Source organism: Balaenoptera physalus, assembly GCF_965194825.1.
Source record: "Balaenoptera physalus genome assembly, chromosome: 7".
Lineage (NCBI taxonomy): Eukaryota > Metazoa > Chordata > Mammalia > Artiodactyla > Balaenopteridae > Balaenoptera > Balaenoptera physalus.
In genome coordinates this window covers 81,272,397-81,290,426 of record NC_138886.1, presented here as the reverse complement: position 1 = coordinate 81,290,426, position 18,030 = coordinate 81,272,397, and the positions used below count along the sequence as shown (strand labels likewise).

General features: G+C 40.8%; 2 protein-coding genes across 7 annotated transcripts in view; one reads left to right on the top strand and one right to left on the bottom strand.

Moving 5' to 3' along the window:
- Positions 1–18,030, top strand: part of KIF24 (kinesin family member 24) — a 63,321-nt gene that overhangs the window by 36,067 nt on the left and 9,224 nt on the right. For all 6 annotated transcript variants that reach the window (XM_082467512.1, XM_082467509.1, XM_082467508.1 and 3 more), the window contains 4 exons: positions 2,755–2,842; positions 9,599–9,720; positions 10,560–10,665; positions 16,658–16,729. In XM_082467512.1, the coding sequence (XP_082323638.1) occupies positions 2,755–2,842; positions 9,599–9,720; positions 10,560–10,665; positions 16,658–16,729 (388 nt within the window). The remainder of the gene's footprint in view (positions 1–2,754; positions 2,843–9,598; positions 9,721–10,559; positions 10,666–16,657; positions 16,730–18,030) is intronic.
- Positions 10,693–18,030, bottom strand: part of UBAP1 (ubiquitin associated protein 1) — a gene marked incomplete at its 5' end in the record, with an annotated part of 73,425 nt that continues 66,087 nt past the window's right edge. The window contains one exon of the mRNA XM_082467585.1: positions 10,693–10,871. Coding sequence (XP_082323711.1) covers positions 10,806–10,871 — 66 coding nt within the window. The 3' untranslated portion in view covers positions 10,693–10,805. The remainder of the gene's footprint in view (positions 10,872–18,030) is intronic.

Here is an 18,030-nt window from a genome sequence, read left to right as displayed (position 1 = left end):
CAGGGAGGAGAGAGAGGGAACAGGGGAAGTGGAAGGATAAGAGGTTGTCAGGACAGAATTAACCAGACCTGAGACATGCTGGGAGCAGCCACACCAGGTGAAGAGGAGTGAGTTGAGGCTGAGCATGGTGGAAGTCTGGGGAAACCAAATCAGTGAAAGAGACTAGCCCCCAGCAAAGGTATCTAAGCCCCTACAGAGCTGTCCAAAAGGTCGTGCAAGTTTCATGTGCTCCAGGAAAACACTGGAATGGGGAGTAGGGGTGGAGGAGCAGCTCCAGTTCATGGAGAGCATGATAGGGCGGCCCCCGTCATAGAGGGGCACTAGAGTATTGAGTAGCATAACTGGAGAGGTCACTGGAGTGGGCTTATTAGGCAGGCCACCATCCTGTGGACTATTTCAACAAAAAAGGGACCTTCAGTGTGCCACAATTCAGAGAATGTACAGGTGTTGGGGGTTCAGTCATGACACAATTGCCAGATAAAGAAGGGTGCTACTTTGGGATTGCTTTGGGGAAGACTTGCTTTTCTTTTCTACTCTCTGTGTTGGTTTTGAAGCCTCTAGTTAGCTGCATCACAGCTTCTCTTTCGAGCCTCAATACCCTTATTAGGAGCCCTTTCCAGTCAGAATGGCCACTTCCTTTAAAGAACAGTTAGCATGAAAATAAAAGCCACTGTTGTGTGTGTGTGTTTGTGTGTGTGTGTGTGTGTGTGTGTGTGTGTGTGTGTGGGCACGCGCGCGCGCGTGTTTTGTTTCTTTGTGTGAAGGGACAGTCAGGATATCCAGCTGTTTTTTTTTGTTTTTGTTTTTAAACTTTGGGTTTATTTATTTATTTATTTATTTATGGCTGTGTTGGGTCTTCGTTTCTGTGCGAGGGCTTTCTCTAGTTGCGGCAAGTGGAGGCCACTCTTCATCGCGGTGCGCAGGCCTCTCATTATCGTGGCCTCTCTTGTTGCGGAGCACAGGCTCCAGACGCGCAGGCTCAGTAATTGTGGCTCACGGGCTTAGTTGCTCCGCGGCATGTGGGATCCTCCCAGACCAGGGCTCGAACCCGTGTCCCCTGCATTGGCAGGCAGATTCTCAACCACTGCGCCACCAGGGAAGCCCATCCAGCTGTTTTTGAGTGCAGTTCTTTAATGAATGACCCCGATATACTGTCCTGTTATTTCTACGTTCTTTAGTTATAGCCAAGGGGATGGAAATATGCTAACTCCTGGGTTTAAAGCTTCTCTAGGGCTCACTAGGGAATACCCACACTTATTCTGAAAGTGTCTTGAGCTGTGGAATTTTGGGGTTTGTTTTTTTTTTATGTCTCTGGTTAATTGGCTAATATCTCTTTATTTCCTACCTTTCTGAGACTTCTGAAATGTCCTGCTCCATTGATAATACTCTTTCTTGTTTGTTTAGAGCTGTTATGACTTATCCTGTCGTTTTTAAAATAAAATATATTTTCTATAAGAGGGGCTTTGTCAAAGGTAGATAGAAGTATATGTGCTCAGTCTACCTCTTAAACTAGAAACCAAAGTTTAAAGATCTTAAGATTAACTCTTTAAAGTAGAAGATAAGTTGTCTTTACCTTTGCATAAAAAGTGATAAAAATATACTTCTTGCTTATATGATTTAAAAATACAGCAGTGCATTTTAGGCTATTCATTAGGAACTTTTCTGGGGCCTGGGAAGTATGTTCAGGAGTGATGTGAAGGCTCTGAAAGCTAGATCCTTCTTTTATTCCAGAAGCCTAACTGTTCCAATAGAGTTGTCTTCTGAGAGATCATGGGCATTGGTGAGGCTGTTTTCCTATCCTTCTGTAAAAATTTGGAAACTTGGGATAAGGTTTAGATGGAGAAAAAAATTTTTTGAGAAAATCTTTTTTTGGCTATGAAGTGAAATTCCATTATTATTATTATTATTATTATTTTATTTTATTTTATTTTATTTGGCAATCAGTATCTTATTAAGGGAGAAAATAATCTTAGAGTCTTTGATAGATTCAATACATGCCCCTTGGTGGATCTGGTTCAATGGTGATGGTAGACCATAACCATTCATTTTGTTACACGCAGGCCTGAGGCTTTCAGTTGCAACACCAGCTCTTCCTTGCTTCCTTAGAAGATGTATCAGGACTCCTTATGTTGAAAGTATTTAGTAAAATAAGACCCCACTCTTACTGGCTTATGCATTTAGGGAAGTCATTGGCTCATATAACTAGAAAGCCTAGAGGATAGTCAAGTCTTAGGGTCTTTTTACTCTAGCAGTTCAGTGATGTTATAAAGACCCGGTTTCTTTGCATCTCTCTGCTCTACCTTCCATGGTATTAGCTTCATTCCAAAACTGTCTCTTTTGTAGATGTAGAATGGCTGCCACTGCTCCCAGGGCCACATGCTTTCACTTCTAGAGAGGAAAAGAGAGCACCTAACAACCAGAGGCTAGGACTTTATTCTGATGGGACCAGCGAAGATCCCATATCCACTCCTGAACCAATCACTGTAGCCAGGAATACACCATCCACTGATTGGCATAGGTCTGGGTTAAATGCTCATTCTATTCATTGTAGCCAAAGATGCTGATTTGATTAAAACAATCAAAGACTGCCTCTGAAGCCTGGGGCTGGAGTCAGGAGGTGTGTGGGGGATGAGGAGAATGCATATCGATCCCACCCAAACAGCAAAACTGCTACTTAATGGGGAGTGGTGGGTTGGGTTCTGGGGAGTCTGTTACTGAAGCTCTGCCAAACCAACCATGTTCTTGCATCCGCAGGCTCTTCGCAAGAGAAGATAGCAAGCATGTGGTACAGATAGTGGGACTGCGAGAACTTCAGGTGGATAGTGTGGAGCTTCTCTTAGAGGTAATTCTTCCTCCTTTACTACCCCACTGTAGCAGCCTAAGTACCAGGGAAGACTTCATTTTGCTATCTCGCAAATATAATGGACTCAGATTTAGGCAAAGGGCGATGACAAACATACCATTTCACATTTATAAAATATGAATCCTACTCTGAGAGGTTGGCTCCTTTCTCTACAAGGTTGTTGTCTCAATGCCTTGATAGTGGGAAGTAAGGCATGTGGGAGAGCCTAATGCATGAGAGGATACTTTTGAGCCAGTTTCAAAAGCTGCTAATGTGTATTTTTATGGTAGTGGGCTCTGGTAAAGGCTGCTGCAGAGAAATATTCTATTTTCAATAAAAATTTTAATGGGTAATACCTTCACATGGATTCAAAATTCAGAAAGTACAATGAAAATATTCCTTCCATTCCCTTTTCCTGAGGCAACTAATATATTTTTTAGTATTTTGTGTATCATTCCAAAGGTATTTAAAATCTGCTTTTTTCACCCTTTTAAAATATATAATTTAGTGATTTTTTTAGTATTTTCAGAAAGTTGTACAGCCATCACCACTATCAAATTCCAGAACATTTTCATCACACCAAAATGAAACCCTGTACCATTAACAGTTACTCTTTATTTCCCTTGTGCCTGGTGCCTGACAACCACTAATTTCTATCTCTCTGGATTTACCTATTCTGGCCATATCATATAAATGTAATCACACAATATGCAACCTTTTGTCTCTGCCTTCTTTCACTTAGCATAATGTTTTCAAGGTTCATCCATGTTGTTGAATGTATCAGTACTTCATTCCTTTTTATGGCCGAATAATATTCTGTTGTATGGATATACCATATTTTATTCATCCATCAGTTGATGGGCATGTGGGTTGTTTCAACCTTTTGGCTATTATGAATAATGCTGCTATGAACATTCAGATACAGGTTTTTGTGTGGACGTACGTTTTCAGTTTTCTCGAGTATATGCCTAGGAGTGGAATTGCTGAGTCACTTTTTGGGGAACTGCCAAACTGTTTTCCAAAGTGGCTGCACCATTTTATATTCCCACTAGCAATGTATGAAGGTGGGTATTATTTTAAAAGCTCCCAAGGTGATTCTAACATGCAGCCATCATAGTCATGCTAGTATATCCAACAAGCCTGGCTAGAGTCAAAGGGAGAAGGCTCGAAGGACAGGCTGGGTACTTGACAATACCCACCTTTAGAACAGCTTCACAGTACATCCCTCCAGGGACTTGGGTGTGTGAAATGGCGAGGTGGCCCACCATTAATACATGTCTTTTTCTAACAGTTTCTTTTTCTTGGGACAAATAGGTAAATTTTGTTTAAGGGCTGGAACCTTGTATTTATGTGATTATCAGATTCCTGAATCCTGGTACCCAAAATCCAAGGATGGCACCTTAGTGTGGCTGTTTTAGACAGTCACCTAAGAGCCAAGAGCCCCTTTCTAGTGACTGCAAAGGCAGGCACAGAACAAAAGTGTGTGGGACATGCTGAAGGGCTCTTCTGAGGCTGTTGACCATTCTTAACCTGTCCAGAGCTCCCTCCACTGCAGAGTCCTAAGGCAATTGTTTCTTATACACCTATTCCCTGTGGTCCTCTTGCCCCTACCTCCCCTAGTCATTCCTTCATTTGGCTGGGAGTTTCAGGAGAGTTGGTCCTCACGATGCTGTTGTCCTTGGAAATTAGACCAATTGAATGGGAAAGGATCAAACACTAAAAGGAAGTCTCTTTTCCTTGGCTATGGGTCATAACTATGTTAGTGGGCAATCTGGTGTCAAATCGCTCTCACCCTGGAAGAGTTTATGGCACTGCTCTATCCTAAGGTGCGTTTTCTAAGACAAGCAGAAGTTTCTTGTTAGTGAACATATTATTGCCATTGATACCCGCAGTCTGTAATACATATGAGGTTGTACAAGAAGGAAGCCAGCTGAGATCAAGGTGGAAAGTTGATGTAAATTATGGATATCTGACATGGTTACCCTCATAAACATTTACTGACTTGAAACAACAGCACTTGCTAACTCAGGTGTCACACTCTCACTCTCTCTCAGGTGTCACCATTCACGCTCACTCAGGTATCACCTGTGTGCTTGCTCAAGTGTCGCCCTCAGGTGTCATCTTCACGTATGTCACCATCGCAGATCACCCTCAGGCTCACTCAGGCATGGCTACTTGTTACCTGCCTGCACAAGTGGCAGCTTCATTTTTCACACAGGATTGTCCTTCCTCCAAGAAGTTTCTCCTTCCAGGTGTATTTTATTACCTGGTCTTACCAATGCAGGGACCAGGACTTCCCTGCCTTTACAGAGGACTTGCTCATGCAACCAGATTTGGAATCAAGGTTTTGCTTGTCAGGCAAATGATGGGCATTTTTTCCCTTGTAGAGGTTTTTGGGCTTTTAAGTCATTCCTACAGACATTTCGTGTACTTACAGGTATCCATTCCTGAACTTCTAATAAATCTGTTTCGTGTTTTAACATTGCCTTGGCTGTAGTTGGTAGCAGAGGCCCACAGAGTAAGAGCTTCCCCTAGATAAGCCTCAGTTGTATGCCGGTGATAGAGACTTAGTCTATACACAGTGCCTATCCTACTGAAGTGCTCATAGCCTGTCTTTGGTATTTGTGCAGGAAGCTTCGTGATTAAAGTCTGGATGGAGCTGGGTCCCAGTGCCGTGTGTCCTTGAGCACATCCTTTACCTTTCTGAGCCCGAAATATGTGGATGTTAGCAGACGATTGGATTGTGTGACAGAGAAGGAAATGAGATAATATACATATAATGCTTACTGTGATGCTAGTTAAATTTGTCACATCTATTATTCTTATTAATAAGTCCCTGAATATTTCCCAGTGCCACAGAATTCCATAGTTGTCTCTACTTTCTATTGTAGCAGGTCCCCATTTTACTACTGACATAACATGATTTGTCTAAAGCAGCAGTCCCCAACCTTTTTGGCACCAGGGACCGCTTTCATGGAAGACCGTTTTTCCATGGATTGGGGGTGGGGGGAGGATGGTTCAGGTGATAACGCGTAATGTGAGTGATGGGGAGCGGCAGATGAAGCTTCGCTTCCTGCTGTGCGGATCCTAGTTCCCTGACCAAGGATCGAAGCCATGCCCCCTGCACTGGAAGCACGGAGTCTTAATCACTGGACCACCAGGGAAGTCCCTACATTTTTAAAAAGAAATAGTTTAAGTTTTGGAAGTTTACACAAAGATGTTAGTTCTTGGGACTTCCCTTGTGGCACAGTGGTTAAGAATCCTCCTGCCAATGCAGGGGACACGGGTTCAATCCCTGGTCCAGGAAGATCCCACATGCCACAGAGCAACTAAGCCCGTGTGCCACAACTACCGAGCCTGCGCTCTAGAGCCCGCGAGCCAGAACTACTGAAGCCCGCGTGCCACAACTACTAAAGCCCACGCGCCTAGAGCCCGTGCTCCGCAACAAGAGAAGCCACCACAGTGAGAAGCCCGCGCACTGCAACAAACGTAGCCCCTGCTCACTGCAACTAGAGAAAGCCCGCGCCCAGCAACGAAGACCCAACACAGCCAAAAATAAATAAATACATTAAAAAAAAAAATGTTAGTTCTTTAGTATATTTTCTTTAATTAATATTTATTGAGAACTTATGATGTGCCAATCGTAGTACTAAGTGCTTTACATACTACGTATTATCTCTTTTAGTCCTCAAAAGTAACCTATGAAATTACCATTTTATAGATAAGAAACTGAGGCCCTGAAAAGTTAAGTGATTTATAAAACTTCTCACATTGCAAAAGTTTAAACAACCGTATTGTCAGAGCTGGCATGTAAACCCAGACAGTCTAACTTCATATTTTACTCTTAACTGCTACACTTGAGTTGTATATCATTTACAGAAGTCTATCTAATGATCTTCACAGACTGCCTCATTTTTTACTCCTCAGAGCTCAGCTGCTTTATACCACAGTTTCTGAAAAACATGGTGATTGCAGACTGTTACTGAAGCTGAGGAAACTGGACCATGGACCAGAAATTCCTTCATGTCTTCTCTAAAAGGCATTTAGTCAGGAAAAGTCACCTCAACATGTTAGATTTTCTGAGACACACTCACAGGTATCTAGTACATCATGGCACAATGAAAAGCCAAGTATAAAACTCTATAATAGAACCTCAGAAGACAGTCTTTCTTTTTTTTTTTTTTAAAGGAATTCCTTTATTTTTATTATTTATTTATTTTTAGCTGTGTTGGGTCTTCGTTTCTGTGCGAGGGCTTTCTCTAGTTGTGGCAAGCTGGGGCCACTCTTCATCGCGGTGCGCGGGCCTCTCACTATCGCGGCCTCTGTTGTTGCGGAGCACAGGCTCCAGACGCGCAGAGCTCAGTAGTTGTGGCTCACGGGCCTAGTTGCTCCACGGCATGTGGGATCTTCCCAGAGCAGGGCTCGAACCCGAGTCCCCTGCATTGGCAAGCTGACGCTCAACCACTGCGCCACCAGGGAAGCCCAAGACAGTCTTTCTTGACTCCCCTGGGGATGAACCACAAGGTCACCCCTTGAGCTTCCTGTCAGTATCCACAGTTCCTGACTAGGTATGGCCTTGAGGCCTCTCTGAGCTCTCATCAGATTCCAGCAGAAGTAACATCATTGATTACATGTGGCAGAGGGTACCTGGCTTCTATCCCTAGCCTGACCATATTCTGCCTATGTGACCTTGGATAAGCCACTTAACTTCTCTGTGATCGTTTCTTTATCCATCAAGCATATTGCTTACACAATTCACAAATGTAGGCATTTAAAAGATCTCCCCTGTCTCTTCATGGGGTTTGTAAAAGACATATATATATATAGATATATATATCTCAAAAGAGCTGTGAGACACCTAAAACCCTGGGAGGAAATGCACCAGAATCTTGTTAACTCTGGGGTTATGGAAGGTATATATTTTCTTCTTTATATTTTTCCTGTATTTTCTAAGTTTTCCCCAGTAAGCATGTCTTTCTTTTCTAATGAAAAAGAAGTTTGATAAAAAAGACTAATACAAATCTAAAATAATCCCTCATCATTGCATTGTAATCTATGAAAGTATGAAATCAGAGTGATAGAGAGAGGCCAGGATGAGGAAGTGCATTTAAACTAGATGGTTCATGGGAATTCTCTGGCATTCCAGTGGTTAGGACTTTGTGCTTTCACTGCAGTGGCCCCGGGTTCAATCCCTGGCCGGGGAACTAAGATCCGGCAAGCCTTGAAGCGAGGCATGGATGGATGGATGGATAGATAGATAGATAGATAGATAGATAGATAGATAGATAGATAGATAGGCAGACAAACTAGATGGTTCAGTTATAGATTTGGGCTTAAGTGACCTAGCCAGCATCCAGGTTTAGTTATCAGTGCTTTTTTTTTTTTTTTTTTTTTGGGCAGTTGCCACACCCAGTATAAGGTATTACTGTTCTAATTCTTCTGATTTCTGATTAGCAGCAACATGCTATCCATGCAGTTGATAATCCAGTTTTGTAAATTAACAATTTCTGCTCTTTACAAAAGGATTCATCAGATAGTCCCTTTAAACTTTTAGCAAGCTATTTACAAAATGAGTGCATTTAAAATTTGATTCTAAATTTGATTCTAAAATACAATTCTGAATCTCACTGATAATATTTAGAGACATAACTATTGCTTAGGCCATGGAGGAATTTATTATTAGTTAGTTAATTTTTTTAAAAGTACCTACCCCTGTTTGTTAAGATATTTTATGGACTGTTGTTGAAGGCTTGACTCTGTCAACTTTTGGACTCTTAATCTGGAAACTGTAGCTATGTTCAATATGATAAAAATTAAACTTCTGAGAGATTGAGAAAAAAATTAGATAGGACTTTCTTAGTCTAATTCACTGCAAAATAGATGAATTTGTCCTAAGTGCCCCACAGTGTAGTAGAAACTACATGGGCTTTGGAATCAGACATACTAGATGTGGAATTTGGTTCTGCCACAAAACAGCTGTTTGTGAACAAATCAACCTTTGAATTTATTCCTCAGCTGTAAATTGGGCATAATAATCATACTCACCTCACCTTAGGCTACTGTGAGGAGTCTGTCAAATATTTTTAAAGTTCTTCACCTTTTTGATTCTCAGTAATCAACACTCCCCCAAATCAGGGCAGGATATTCTTATATGGCTGTGTTTTCAGTGGCTTGAGGCCATTTCTGAGGCTTCACCTCTTCTCCCCCATTCCTTTGTGGCCAGAGGGACCCAAGTTAGCCTTTACTCCCATTTGGAGGGGCAGTGGTCTCAAGGGAAATCATGGGCTCATGGCAATTGTGATAACTCATCACTTCCATGTTCCCACACATCAGTCCTGGTCTCCTTTATGACTGCATCGTGGTGGAACAGGTGGATGTGATCGTTCATTCTGTGATGCACATTTCTGTCCTTTGCTTCGGTTACTACGACAGATGGGTATTATGGGACCTTACTTCGGAGCCAAGTTATGCCCTGGGGATTTTAGTCAGGATAAATCCATCAAAGATATTAAAAAGAGTATATGAGATCAAGAAGTAAATTAGCTCTTGAGCTATTGAATGTTCTCCCCCAAGATTAGTATTCCACATTGTTTTCATTGCTCTTGGGTACTTATCCTGTATGATTTAGAGTTTAGGCAGCTTTCCTCATAGAGGGAAAAGACTGCAGTCTACTGCAGTCTACTTTCAGCGAACTCTTAGGAGCCAGAGGGCTTTGTTTACTCCTTGCAGAAGTCACCCTATGGATTTTATTTTCAGGTGATCTTGAAGGGCAGCAAGGAGCGCAGCACTGGGGCTACTGGAGTTAATGCAGACTCCTCCCGCTCTCATGCTATTATCCAAATTCAGATCAAAGATTCAGCCAAGAGGACATTTGGCAGGTGAGCTGGAAATACACAGAGAATTGCATTGTGTGCCTTTCCCTAATGTGACTTTGAAATATGTGTTGTCAACAATAGGACATCCTGCCACTGTGGAGTTCTTTATTTCAGGGATACACAGTAGAGTTATTAGCTCTGAAATAAATCATTATACTAAAGTGCCATGAGTTGATTAACCATGAAGTAACGACCTATTGTTGGTCAACCCTAAGATATTAAAAGGGACATTGATTGCTTCTAACGTGAAAAACAGTATCAGCAGAGGAATAGTAGGAAATGCATCTCAGAGAACTTACAGGCAAAAAAATAAAAAATAAAATAAAAAAGAAAGAAAGAAAGAAAATTAATCCATCCTTCCTGAAAGAAGCCATAAGACAACTGGGTACATTCATTGCCTCTCTGGTGCTATCTTAGCAAACTCTGCCGCAGTGATGGATGAACCTATCTCACCTCTGAGTAATGAGTCTTTTTTTTTTTTTTTTTTTGCGGGGAGTGGGGGTTTGCTGGAAAGCAGCCCACGGAAGTTTCTATTTAATTATCTAAGTGGTCACCTAAGTGATTTGCATTGTGGTCATTTAGCCTTATGGGGAGAATGTTTAATTAATTTCAGTCATACTTTCTCACAAATGATTAAAACCAACAGAAGGGTCTAAGTGAACAGTGCCAGCAGTAACTGACAGATTAGAATCTTGCAATACTTTTGGAAAGCTGACAGTAATATCTTTTACTTTCCTGAGGATGGGTCAGTGTTGATTTCTTCCTGGGGTCACAAAATGCTGGCTGATGTAAAAATAAACCAAATCCCCAAAGAAGTCATCCCTGCTGTGTCTTTTCTCTAGGATCTCTTTTATTGACTTGGCTGGCAGTGAAAGAGCAGCAGATGCCAGAGACTCAGATAGACAGACAAAGATGGAAGGTGCGGAAATAAACCAGAGTCTTCTGGCTGTAAGTTGTTCAAAACCTTTAATCTAAAAATCATTCTTGAGAGATTTTGCCCCTCTTTACATGCAGCCAAAGTAGGTGAGGGTGGGGTGGAATAAGGCAGTGGAATTCCAAGGTTGGAGACGGAGATGAAGGTTGCCCAATCAGATTCTCGGCAGTTCTAGACAACTCTTCCTTCTCTCCCTGCCTTCTCTTCCTCTGGTCAATCCCTGACAATTAGGAACAGAGAAGTATTTCTGCAGTTGCTTGAATGGTTAACTTAGGTACACTTTTTCCCTCTCATCAAGTCTTAAAATTATTTTTTCAAACATATAATAGTAGAATAAATAGTATAATGATCTCCCAAATACTTGTCCCCCAGCTTCAACATGCGAAAAATCTAACCAACCCTTTCCTTCCCCTGGTTGGATTATTTTAAAACAAATCCTGTCATCATGTCATTTCTTCCACAAATATTTACTGATGTATTTCAGAGATAAGGACGCTTATTTTTTAATGTAACATAATACCATTGCATACCTAAAGAAATAATTATTTAATGATACCTGTTATCCAGTAAGTGTTATAATTTTACCAGTTGACCCATAAATGTCATTTTACAGTTGATTTATTCAAATCAAGATACAAACAAGATCCTCGGATCGCTTTTGGTTGATATTCCTCTTTCATGCCGTATCAGTTCTTCCCCCCTCTCTCTCTTTTTTTTAATATTAATGTATTTGTTGAAGAAAACTCAGTCACTTGACCTGTGAGATTTCCCACATTCTGGATTAGGCTGACTGCATCCCATGTTGATGTTTAACATGGTACTCTATCCTCTATTTTCTATAAAGTGGTTAAGATTTATATTTGTGCTGTCCAAAATGGTAGCCACTAAGCCACATGTGGCTATTGGGTACTTGAAATGTGGCTAGTCTGAATTGAGATGTGCTCTAAGTGTAAATTACACATTGAAGCATATAAAATATCATTAATATTTTTTCATACTGATTACATGCCAAAATATTATTGGATGTGTCAGATTAACTAAAATATATAATTAAGATTGTATATTTAATATACAGTTAAGATTATATGTTTAATATAATATATAATTTCATCTGGTTTTATTTCTTTTTATTTTTTTCTCTCTCTCTCTTTTTTTATTGGGGTATAGTTGTCTTACAATGTTGTGTTAGTTTCTACTGTACAGCAAAATCAAGTAGCGTTCCCTGTGCTATACAGCAGGTTCTTATTAGTTATCTATTTTATACATATTAGTTTTATTCCTTTTTAATATGGTTTTATTTCTTTTTAATATGGCTATTATAATAAAATTACATATATGGTTTGTATTTGCGGCTCACATATTTTGATTGGGAAAATGCTGATCTAGAGGCTTGATCAGATTTAAGTTCTGTTTTTTTGGCAAGAATAATTCATGAGTAGTTCTTAGACTTTCTATAGGAACACATCAGGAGGTACAGAATGTCTGATTATCTCTTTTTGTGATTTTGAAGTGTTATCAGTCTAATTCCTCCATTACTATGTTTCCCGTCAACCTTTTTCACCTTATGGTTTTAGCAGCTGTCAATGAGCATTATTACCTTTATCCATTGCTTCATTAGGGATTCCAAAATGGTGATATTCTAATTCTAATATTCCTTCTGTATTTATTAACTGGAAAGAACTTTCCCACAACTATCTGATTATCCTGAAATATAATTCATACAATGGAGGCAAGATAAATGCTTGATTTTTTGCCTTCACTCACCAGTTTTCAGAACGAGTTGATGTCCTGGTAACCTAAACATGACCATGAGTTTGTTGTTGTTGTTTATTTTTTTGTTTGTTTTCATATTATTGTAAATTCATTGTCATCTTTTTTTTTTTTCTTCTTCTTCTTCTTAAATTACACATTTTTGGCCAGTGGGAGTCTTTTCAAGTATGTTCCTACTAGTCCCTGGCTTTCTGGTATGACAAGATGTTGTAGGCTCATCTTGTACATTTTTTTCCCCAGACCTTGAATCAGCCATTTCTTCAACAAGCCTTGGTTTTAGAGGGAAATGGTATTTAGAGACCATTTAGAGTGCTAGTGGTACTTACTACCACTGGTAGTCCTCGCTTCTAGGCCTTTTTGGTGGACAGAGCTTGGAAATAGGTTTTTTTTTTTTTTTTGGCTGCATTGGGTCTTTGTTGCTGCGCGCGGCTTTCTCTAGTTGCGTCGAGCGGGGGCTACTCTTCGTTGCGCAGCTGGGGCTCTAGGTGCGTGGGCTTCAGTACTTGTGGCTTGTGGGCTCCAGAGTGCAGGCTTAGCAACCGTGGCGCGCGGGGTCAGCCGCTCCCCGGCATGTGGGATCCTCCTGGACCAGGGCTCGAACCCGTGTCCCCTGCATTGGCAGGCGGATTCCTAACCACTGCGCCACCAGGGAAGCCCTAGTTTTTTTTTGTTTTTTGTTACCTTTGGGTTTATTTATTTACTTATTTATTTATGGCTGTGTTGGGTCTTCGTTTCTGTGCGAGGGCTTTCTCTAGTTGCGGCAAGTGGGGGCCACTCTTCATCGCAGTGTGCGGGCCTCTCACTATCGCGGCCTGTCTTGTTGCAGAGTACAGGCTCCAGACGCGCAGGCTCAGTAATTGTGGCTCACGGGCCTAGTTGCTCCGCGGCATGTGGGATCTTCCCAGACTAGGGCTCGAACCCGTGTCCCCTGCATTGGCAGGCAGATTCTCAACCACTGCGCCACCAGGGAAGGCCTCTAGTTTTTTTTTTTTAAAAGGTAAAAGTATATCAGGGATTCACACTAATAAATTAATTCAAAATTAAGACTACAGGATTTTTGCTTAACTTTTTAAAATTTATATTTCTCTCCCTTTTCTCTTATGCTAAAATTCTTAGTTCCTAACAACATTAATATAATTTATTTGCTCTACTTCAATATATATGTATACCAAAATCATGTTAATATTACTCATAATATGATTAATGAATTCAGATTAAGATTTCAGTTTCCTTTTTACCCTTAAATTGTATCCCACTAGAGATGTACAGTCATAATAGTGTGTTGCAAAGTCACTTGAAATAATTCTTCTCTGTGTGTTTAAGCTTACCAATTTTGTATTGAGTTAAAGTTATAAAATAAGCCACATTCAGAAGAGTCTAGTGTTCTTCCCTATCCTCTCAATCCTGTTACCTCCCTCCCCTTAGATAACGATTTTCTACCAATATATATGTTTGTATTCACCCCTTTCTCAGGAGGAAAAAAAAAAAAAGGTAGCATACTGTACTTTAGCACACTTTACTTTTTTCACTTAACAGTATCCTGGAGCTCACTCCATGGCTGTGTACAGAGACCCTCATTCCTTCTTATAGATGCATAGTCCTGTCTTGTGCCCCTCCACAGTATTTAAGTCCTTTTGATCAGAACTGAAATCTCTAGCTAGACACATTATTTCCAGGCCTCATGAGGGATAAATTGGGAGGCTGAGAGGTGAGAGAATCAGCATCTTTTTATTATTGTTTAAAAATTTTGAATAATTTTAGATTTTAAAAACGTTACAGAAATAAACATGTAGCATTCCTTCACCCAGCCTTCCTAATGTTAACATCTTACATAACTATAGTAATCTAAATCAGGAAATGAACATTGATATAATACTATTAACTATCTACAGACCTTGTTTGAATTTCATCAATAGTCCCACTAATGTTCTTTTTCGGGTCCAGGATTCTATGTTACATTTAGTTATCATGGGTCTGTAGTCTCCTCAGTTTTTGTCAATTTTGACCTTAACACCTTTGAAGAATGCTGGCAAGTTATTTTGCAGAATGTCTCTGAATTTGGGTTTGTGTAATATTTTCTCATTATTAGATTGAGATAATGAATTTTTAGCAAGAATACCACAGAAGTTGTATGCTTCTCAGTGTATCGTATCAGTCAATATGTCTTATTACTGGTGATGTTAAACTTGATCACTGAGTTAAGGTGGTTTGTGCTAGGTTACTCCACTGTAAAGTTATGATTATTCCCTTTGTAATAAGTATCTTATGGAGAGATACTTTGAAACTATGCAAATATCCTGTTTACATCACACTTTTGCTGCCTAATTTTAGTATCCATTGATGATTCTTACCTGCAACAATTATTACTGTGGTGTTCACCTGATGAGATTTTCTATGTTCATCATTCTACATTAATTAGTTAGAATGCTGCTGTAAGAAAGAGCTGTTTTTTCTCTTTAATTTATTTATTTGGTTATTTAGTTATAATAGTAAATGGATATTTCTTTTATTTGCTAAATTAGAATCCATTTCTATCATTATTTATTTTCTTGCTCAAATTATCCCAGATGGCCATTGGGAGTTCTTTCAAGTTGGTTTCTGTATCCTTTTGACATGCCCCTATCATTTTTTGAGCAGCTCCTTGCCTTTTGGTACTATAAGATGTCACACACTCTTCCCTGCCCTAGCCCTGGAATCAACCATTTCTCCAAGGAGCCCCAGAATATATTTGAGCACGTACTATGTGCTAGTCAGTTTACTCTTCACAACAAAGCAGGTTCTCGTATTCCCACTTTATAGATCAGGATTCTGAAGCTCAGGTTAAGTGAATTGGCCAAGGGTCCACAGCCTCTAGCTAGAAATCTTTGATTCTCATATTTAAATTTATGGTCCAGGAATTAACCAAGAAACCTGAGAAGTACCTGTGAAGTTGGAGAACCCTTTGGGGCTTGACTGTGTCTATCTCACATGGGCGATAGCATGTAAAGGGGCCTGAGAACAAGCCTTGTAGAATAGGATCAAAATCTTGTGCTTTGTGAGGTGCACAAAGGTGCCCCTTCTTTCCTGGGTCTTTCCCTTGGTTTTCCCTTAGAGTTTAGTAAAGTCTACTTTCCATTCTGATTCAAGGCTAAAGGGACCCAAAGGCTCATAGAGATTGATAGCCACACTTGGATTTGAGTACATAAGGGGCAGGTGTAACTCAGGGACCAGGTTTGGGTACCTGCTCATCCCTTCTAGAGAATCTTCCCAGTGCTAAAGTTTGGGGATATTGGACTGATTTGTAATAAAAGAGGAAATTCCCTTATACCTTCTTATAACCCGGCAGCTTCTTAGATAGAGAGAGGTTAGTTGTGGGCATCTGTAGCTGCTGCCAAGAACAGCCACAGCAGATTCTCAAAGCTAATTACCTGTTCTTGGTGAACTCCCAGAGCTGGCACTGCCAAGGGATTCCTTCCATTCTTTTCCCTCCCTTTCTTCTCATTTACTGCTGCTTAGTGGAGATGCAGGACTCAGAAATAGAAGATCTCTCCTCCCTGATCCTCTCCCGCCAACCCCTGCTCTTTCTGATGGGCATGTTGCCCCTAGAGATCTACATATGCAGGTGTCTGCTAGCACTAGTGATGTCCAATGAGCACTTCTTTGAGGGGCTCTGCCCAGGAGCAAGTGACATGCCCTTGCCTATGGGCCACAGTCCCTTCTTTTTTTTAAATGAGGAGGTAGACCTAGATGATTGCTCAGTTCCTTCCCAGCTCTGACTCTAGAATTTCTCCTGTCCCATCCAGACAACTTGAATCTGCACTTGAGTCCATACCTATAGGTGTGCATGTGTGAGCAGGGAGGCGGGGGAGTAGTATAGATATTTTCGCCATTGAAGTGCATCTTGTAGTTGGGAAGAGTGTGAGAAGAGGAGAGAAAGGGAGCTGGCAAGCCAGAACTGCCACCACATAAGCTGGACTCTGGGACCTGTGGGAATGTCCCTGGGTTTGTCTGTTCTACGCTATCAGGGCTAATTCTAGGATCACAGCCTTTAAATTGGGGGGCCCTTAACTAGGCACAGCTAGCACAGGATGACGTTTCCCAGTCTAGCTTGATTTTTCTTGTTGAACAAGAAACTAACACGGCATTTTGACTTCCTTTTGGGAATTGCATGACTGTGATTTATTTAAGAAAAATCTGATCTGTTATTCTCACTTTGCATGGGATATTTGATGTGCTTATTATTCTACCACTTTGCAGCTGAAGGAATGTATCCGTGCATTGGATCAGGAACACACTCACACTCCCTTCAGGCAAAGCAAATTAACTCAGGTAAAGTTATATATGAGCTTTGAGTTCTGGTTCACTCATGTGTTCCTTCTTCCATTCATTTATTCCTTCAGCAGAGCATCCACTGCCAGCAAGGAGTGATGCTACCTGGAGTGGGGGAGGGGGGAGGGGGAAGGGAGGGGGCAGAGAGAGGAGGGGGAGGAGTCACGTTCCTTCCAGGAGCTCTCAGTCTTGGAGAAGAAAGGGGCATCCTCAGGCAGGGATACCTGCTGTACGAAGCAGCCAGGCTCCCTGCGGGGCAGCAGTGGTCACCATCCAACAGCTTTCTGCTTATTTCTAATGTAAAGAAACCTTGTTGATTTAGTGGAGTCTCTGAGCCTTTGAAGGGGATGGTAGTACAGCTGTACTTGGTGCTTCCTTAGTTGTAAGACTTAGACCAGTGTTTCAAGACAAAAAATAATGGCTGCAGTTAAAAAGAATGAGCTAGATTTTTGACATGTCCTGATGGGAAAGATGACTAAGATCTATAGTTTAAAAATATGAAATGAGAAGAAAAAAACTACACAGAAATTATGCATATGTTAGCTGATTATTTTGAGTGGTAGAACCATAGGTAATTTTTTTCTTCCATTTTTCTGTCACGAAAATGTGCTTCTTTATTAACGGGAAACGCCAATAAGTGCGCATCTGTAATGGCTGCGGAAGAGTGGCCCACGGAGGGGTCTGCCTAGGTACGAACAGCTGTGAAGACAGTTATGGGCGCCCCTGGTTCCCTTCTGCCCCAAGTCCTGTGCACAGTAGGGACAGACTAGGTAGAAGGCAGTCTAGGTGAGGATCTTTGTGTTCTGGGAGAGGTTTTCACCCTGTGCAGCTAGACCAGCAGCTCCACAGGACCTGGGGCAGAACCTATAATAACATAGCTCCTTACTAGTCAGAATTGGGTTAGATTGTTTCTTCTCAGACATGATTTCAACCAGGGATCCAGGAAACCCTTCTTATAGGTGGTTAGTCCTGATTCTGACATTGGCTTTGTTATTTTTCAAAACATGTCCTCCATCCCCAGAAATTGTGTCCTATTTAATTAAAAAAATAATTCCACACATGGATCCACTTACAGAATAATATACCTTTTTCACTCAAACATAAGTTTTAGATCTTTCCAGGTACCTAATATACATAATTATCTTTTATGGTTGTATGCAGTTTACAATTATTTAGTTTGTTACCTGTTTATAGAGTTGTAGATTTTCCACATTTTACTATTATAATAAGGTAATGAATATCCTGTGTATACTTTTTTTTTTTTTTGGATCAATTGAGCAATTATTATCTCTTTAGGATAA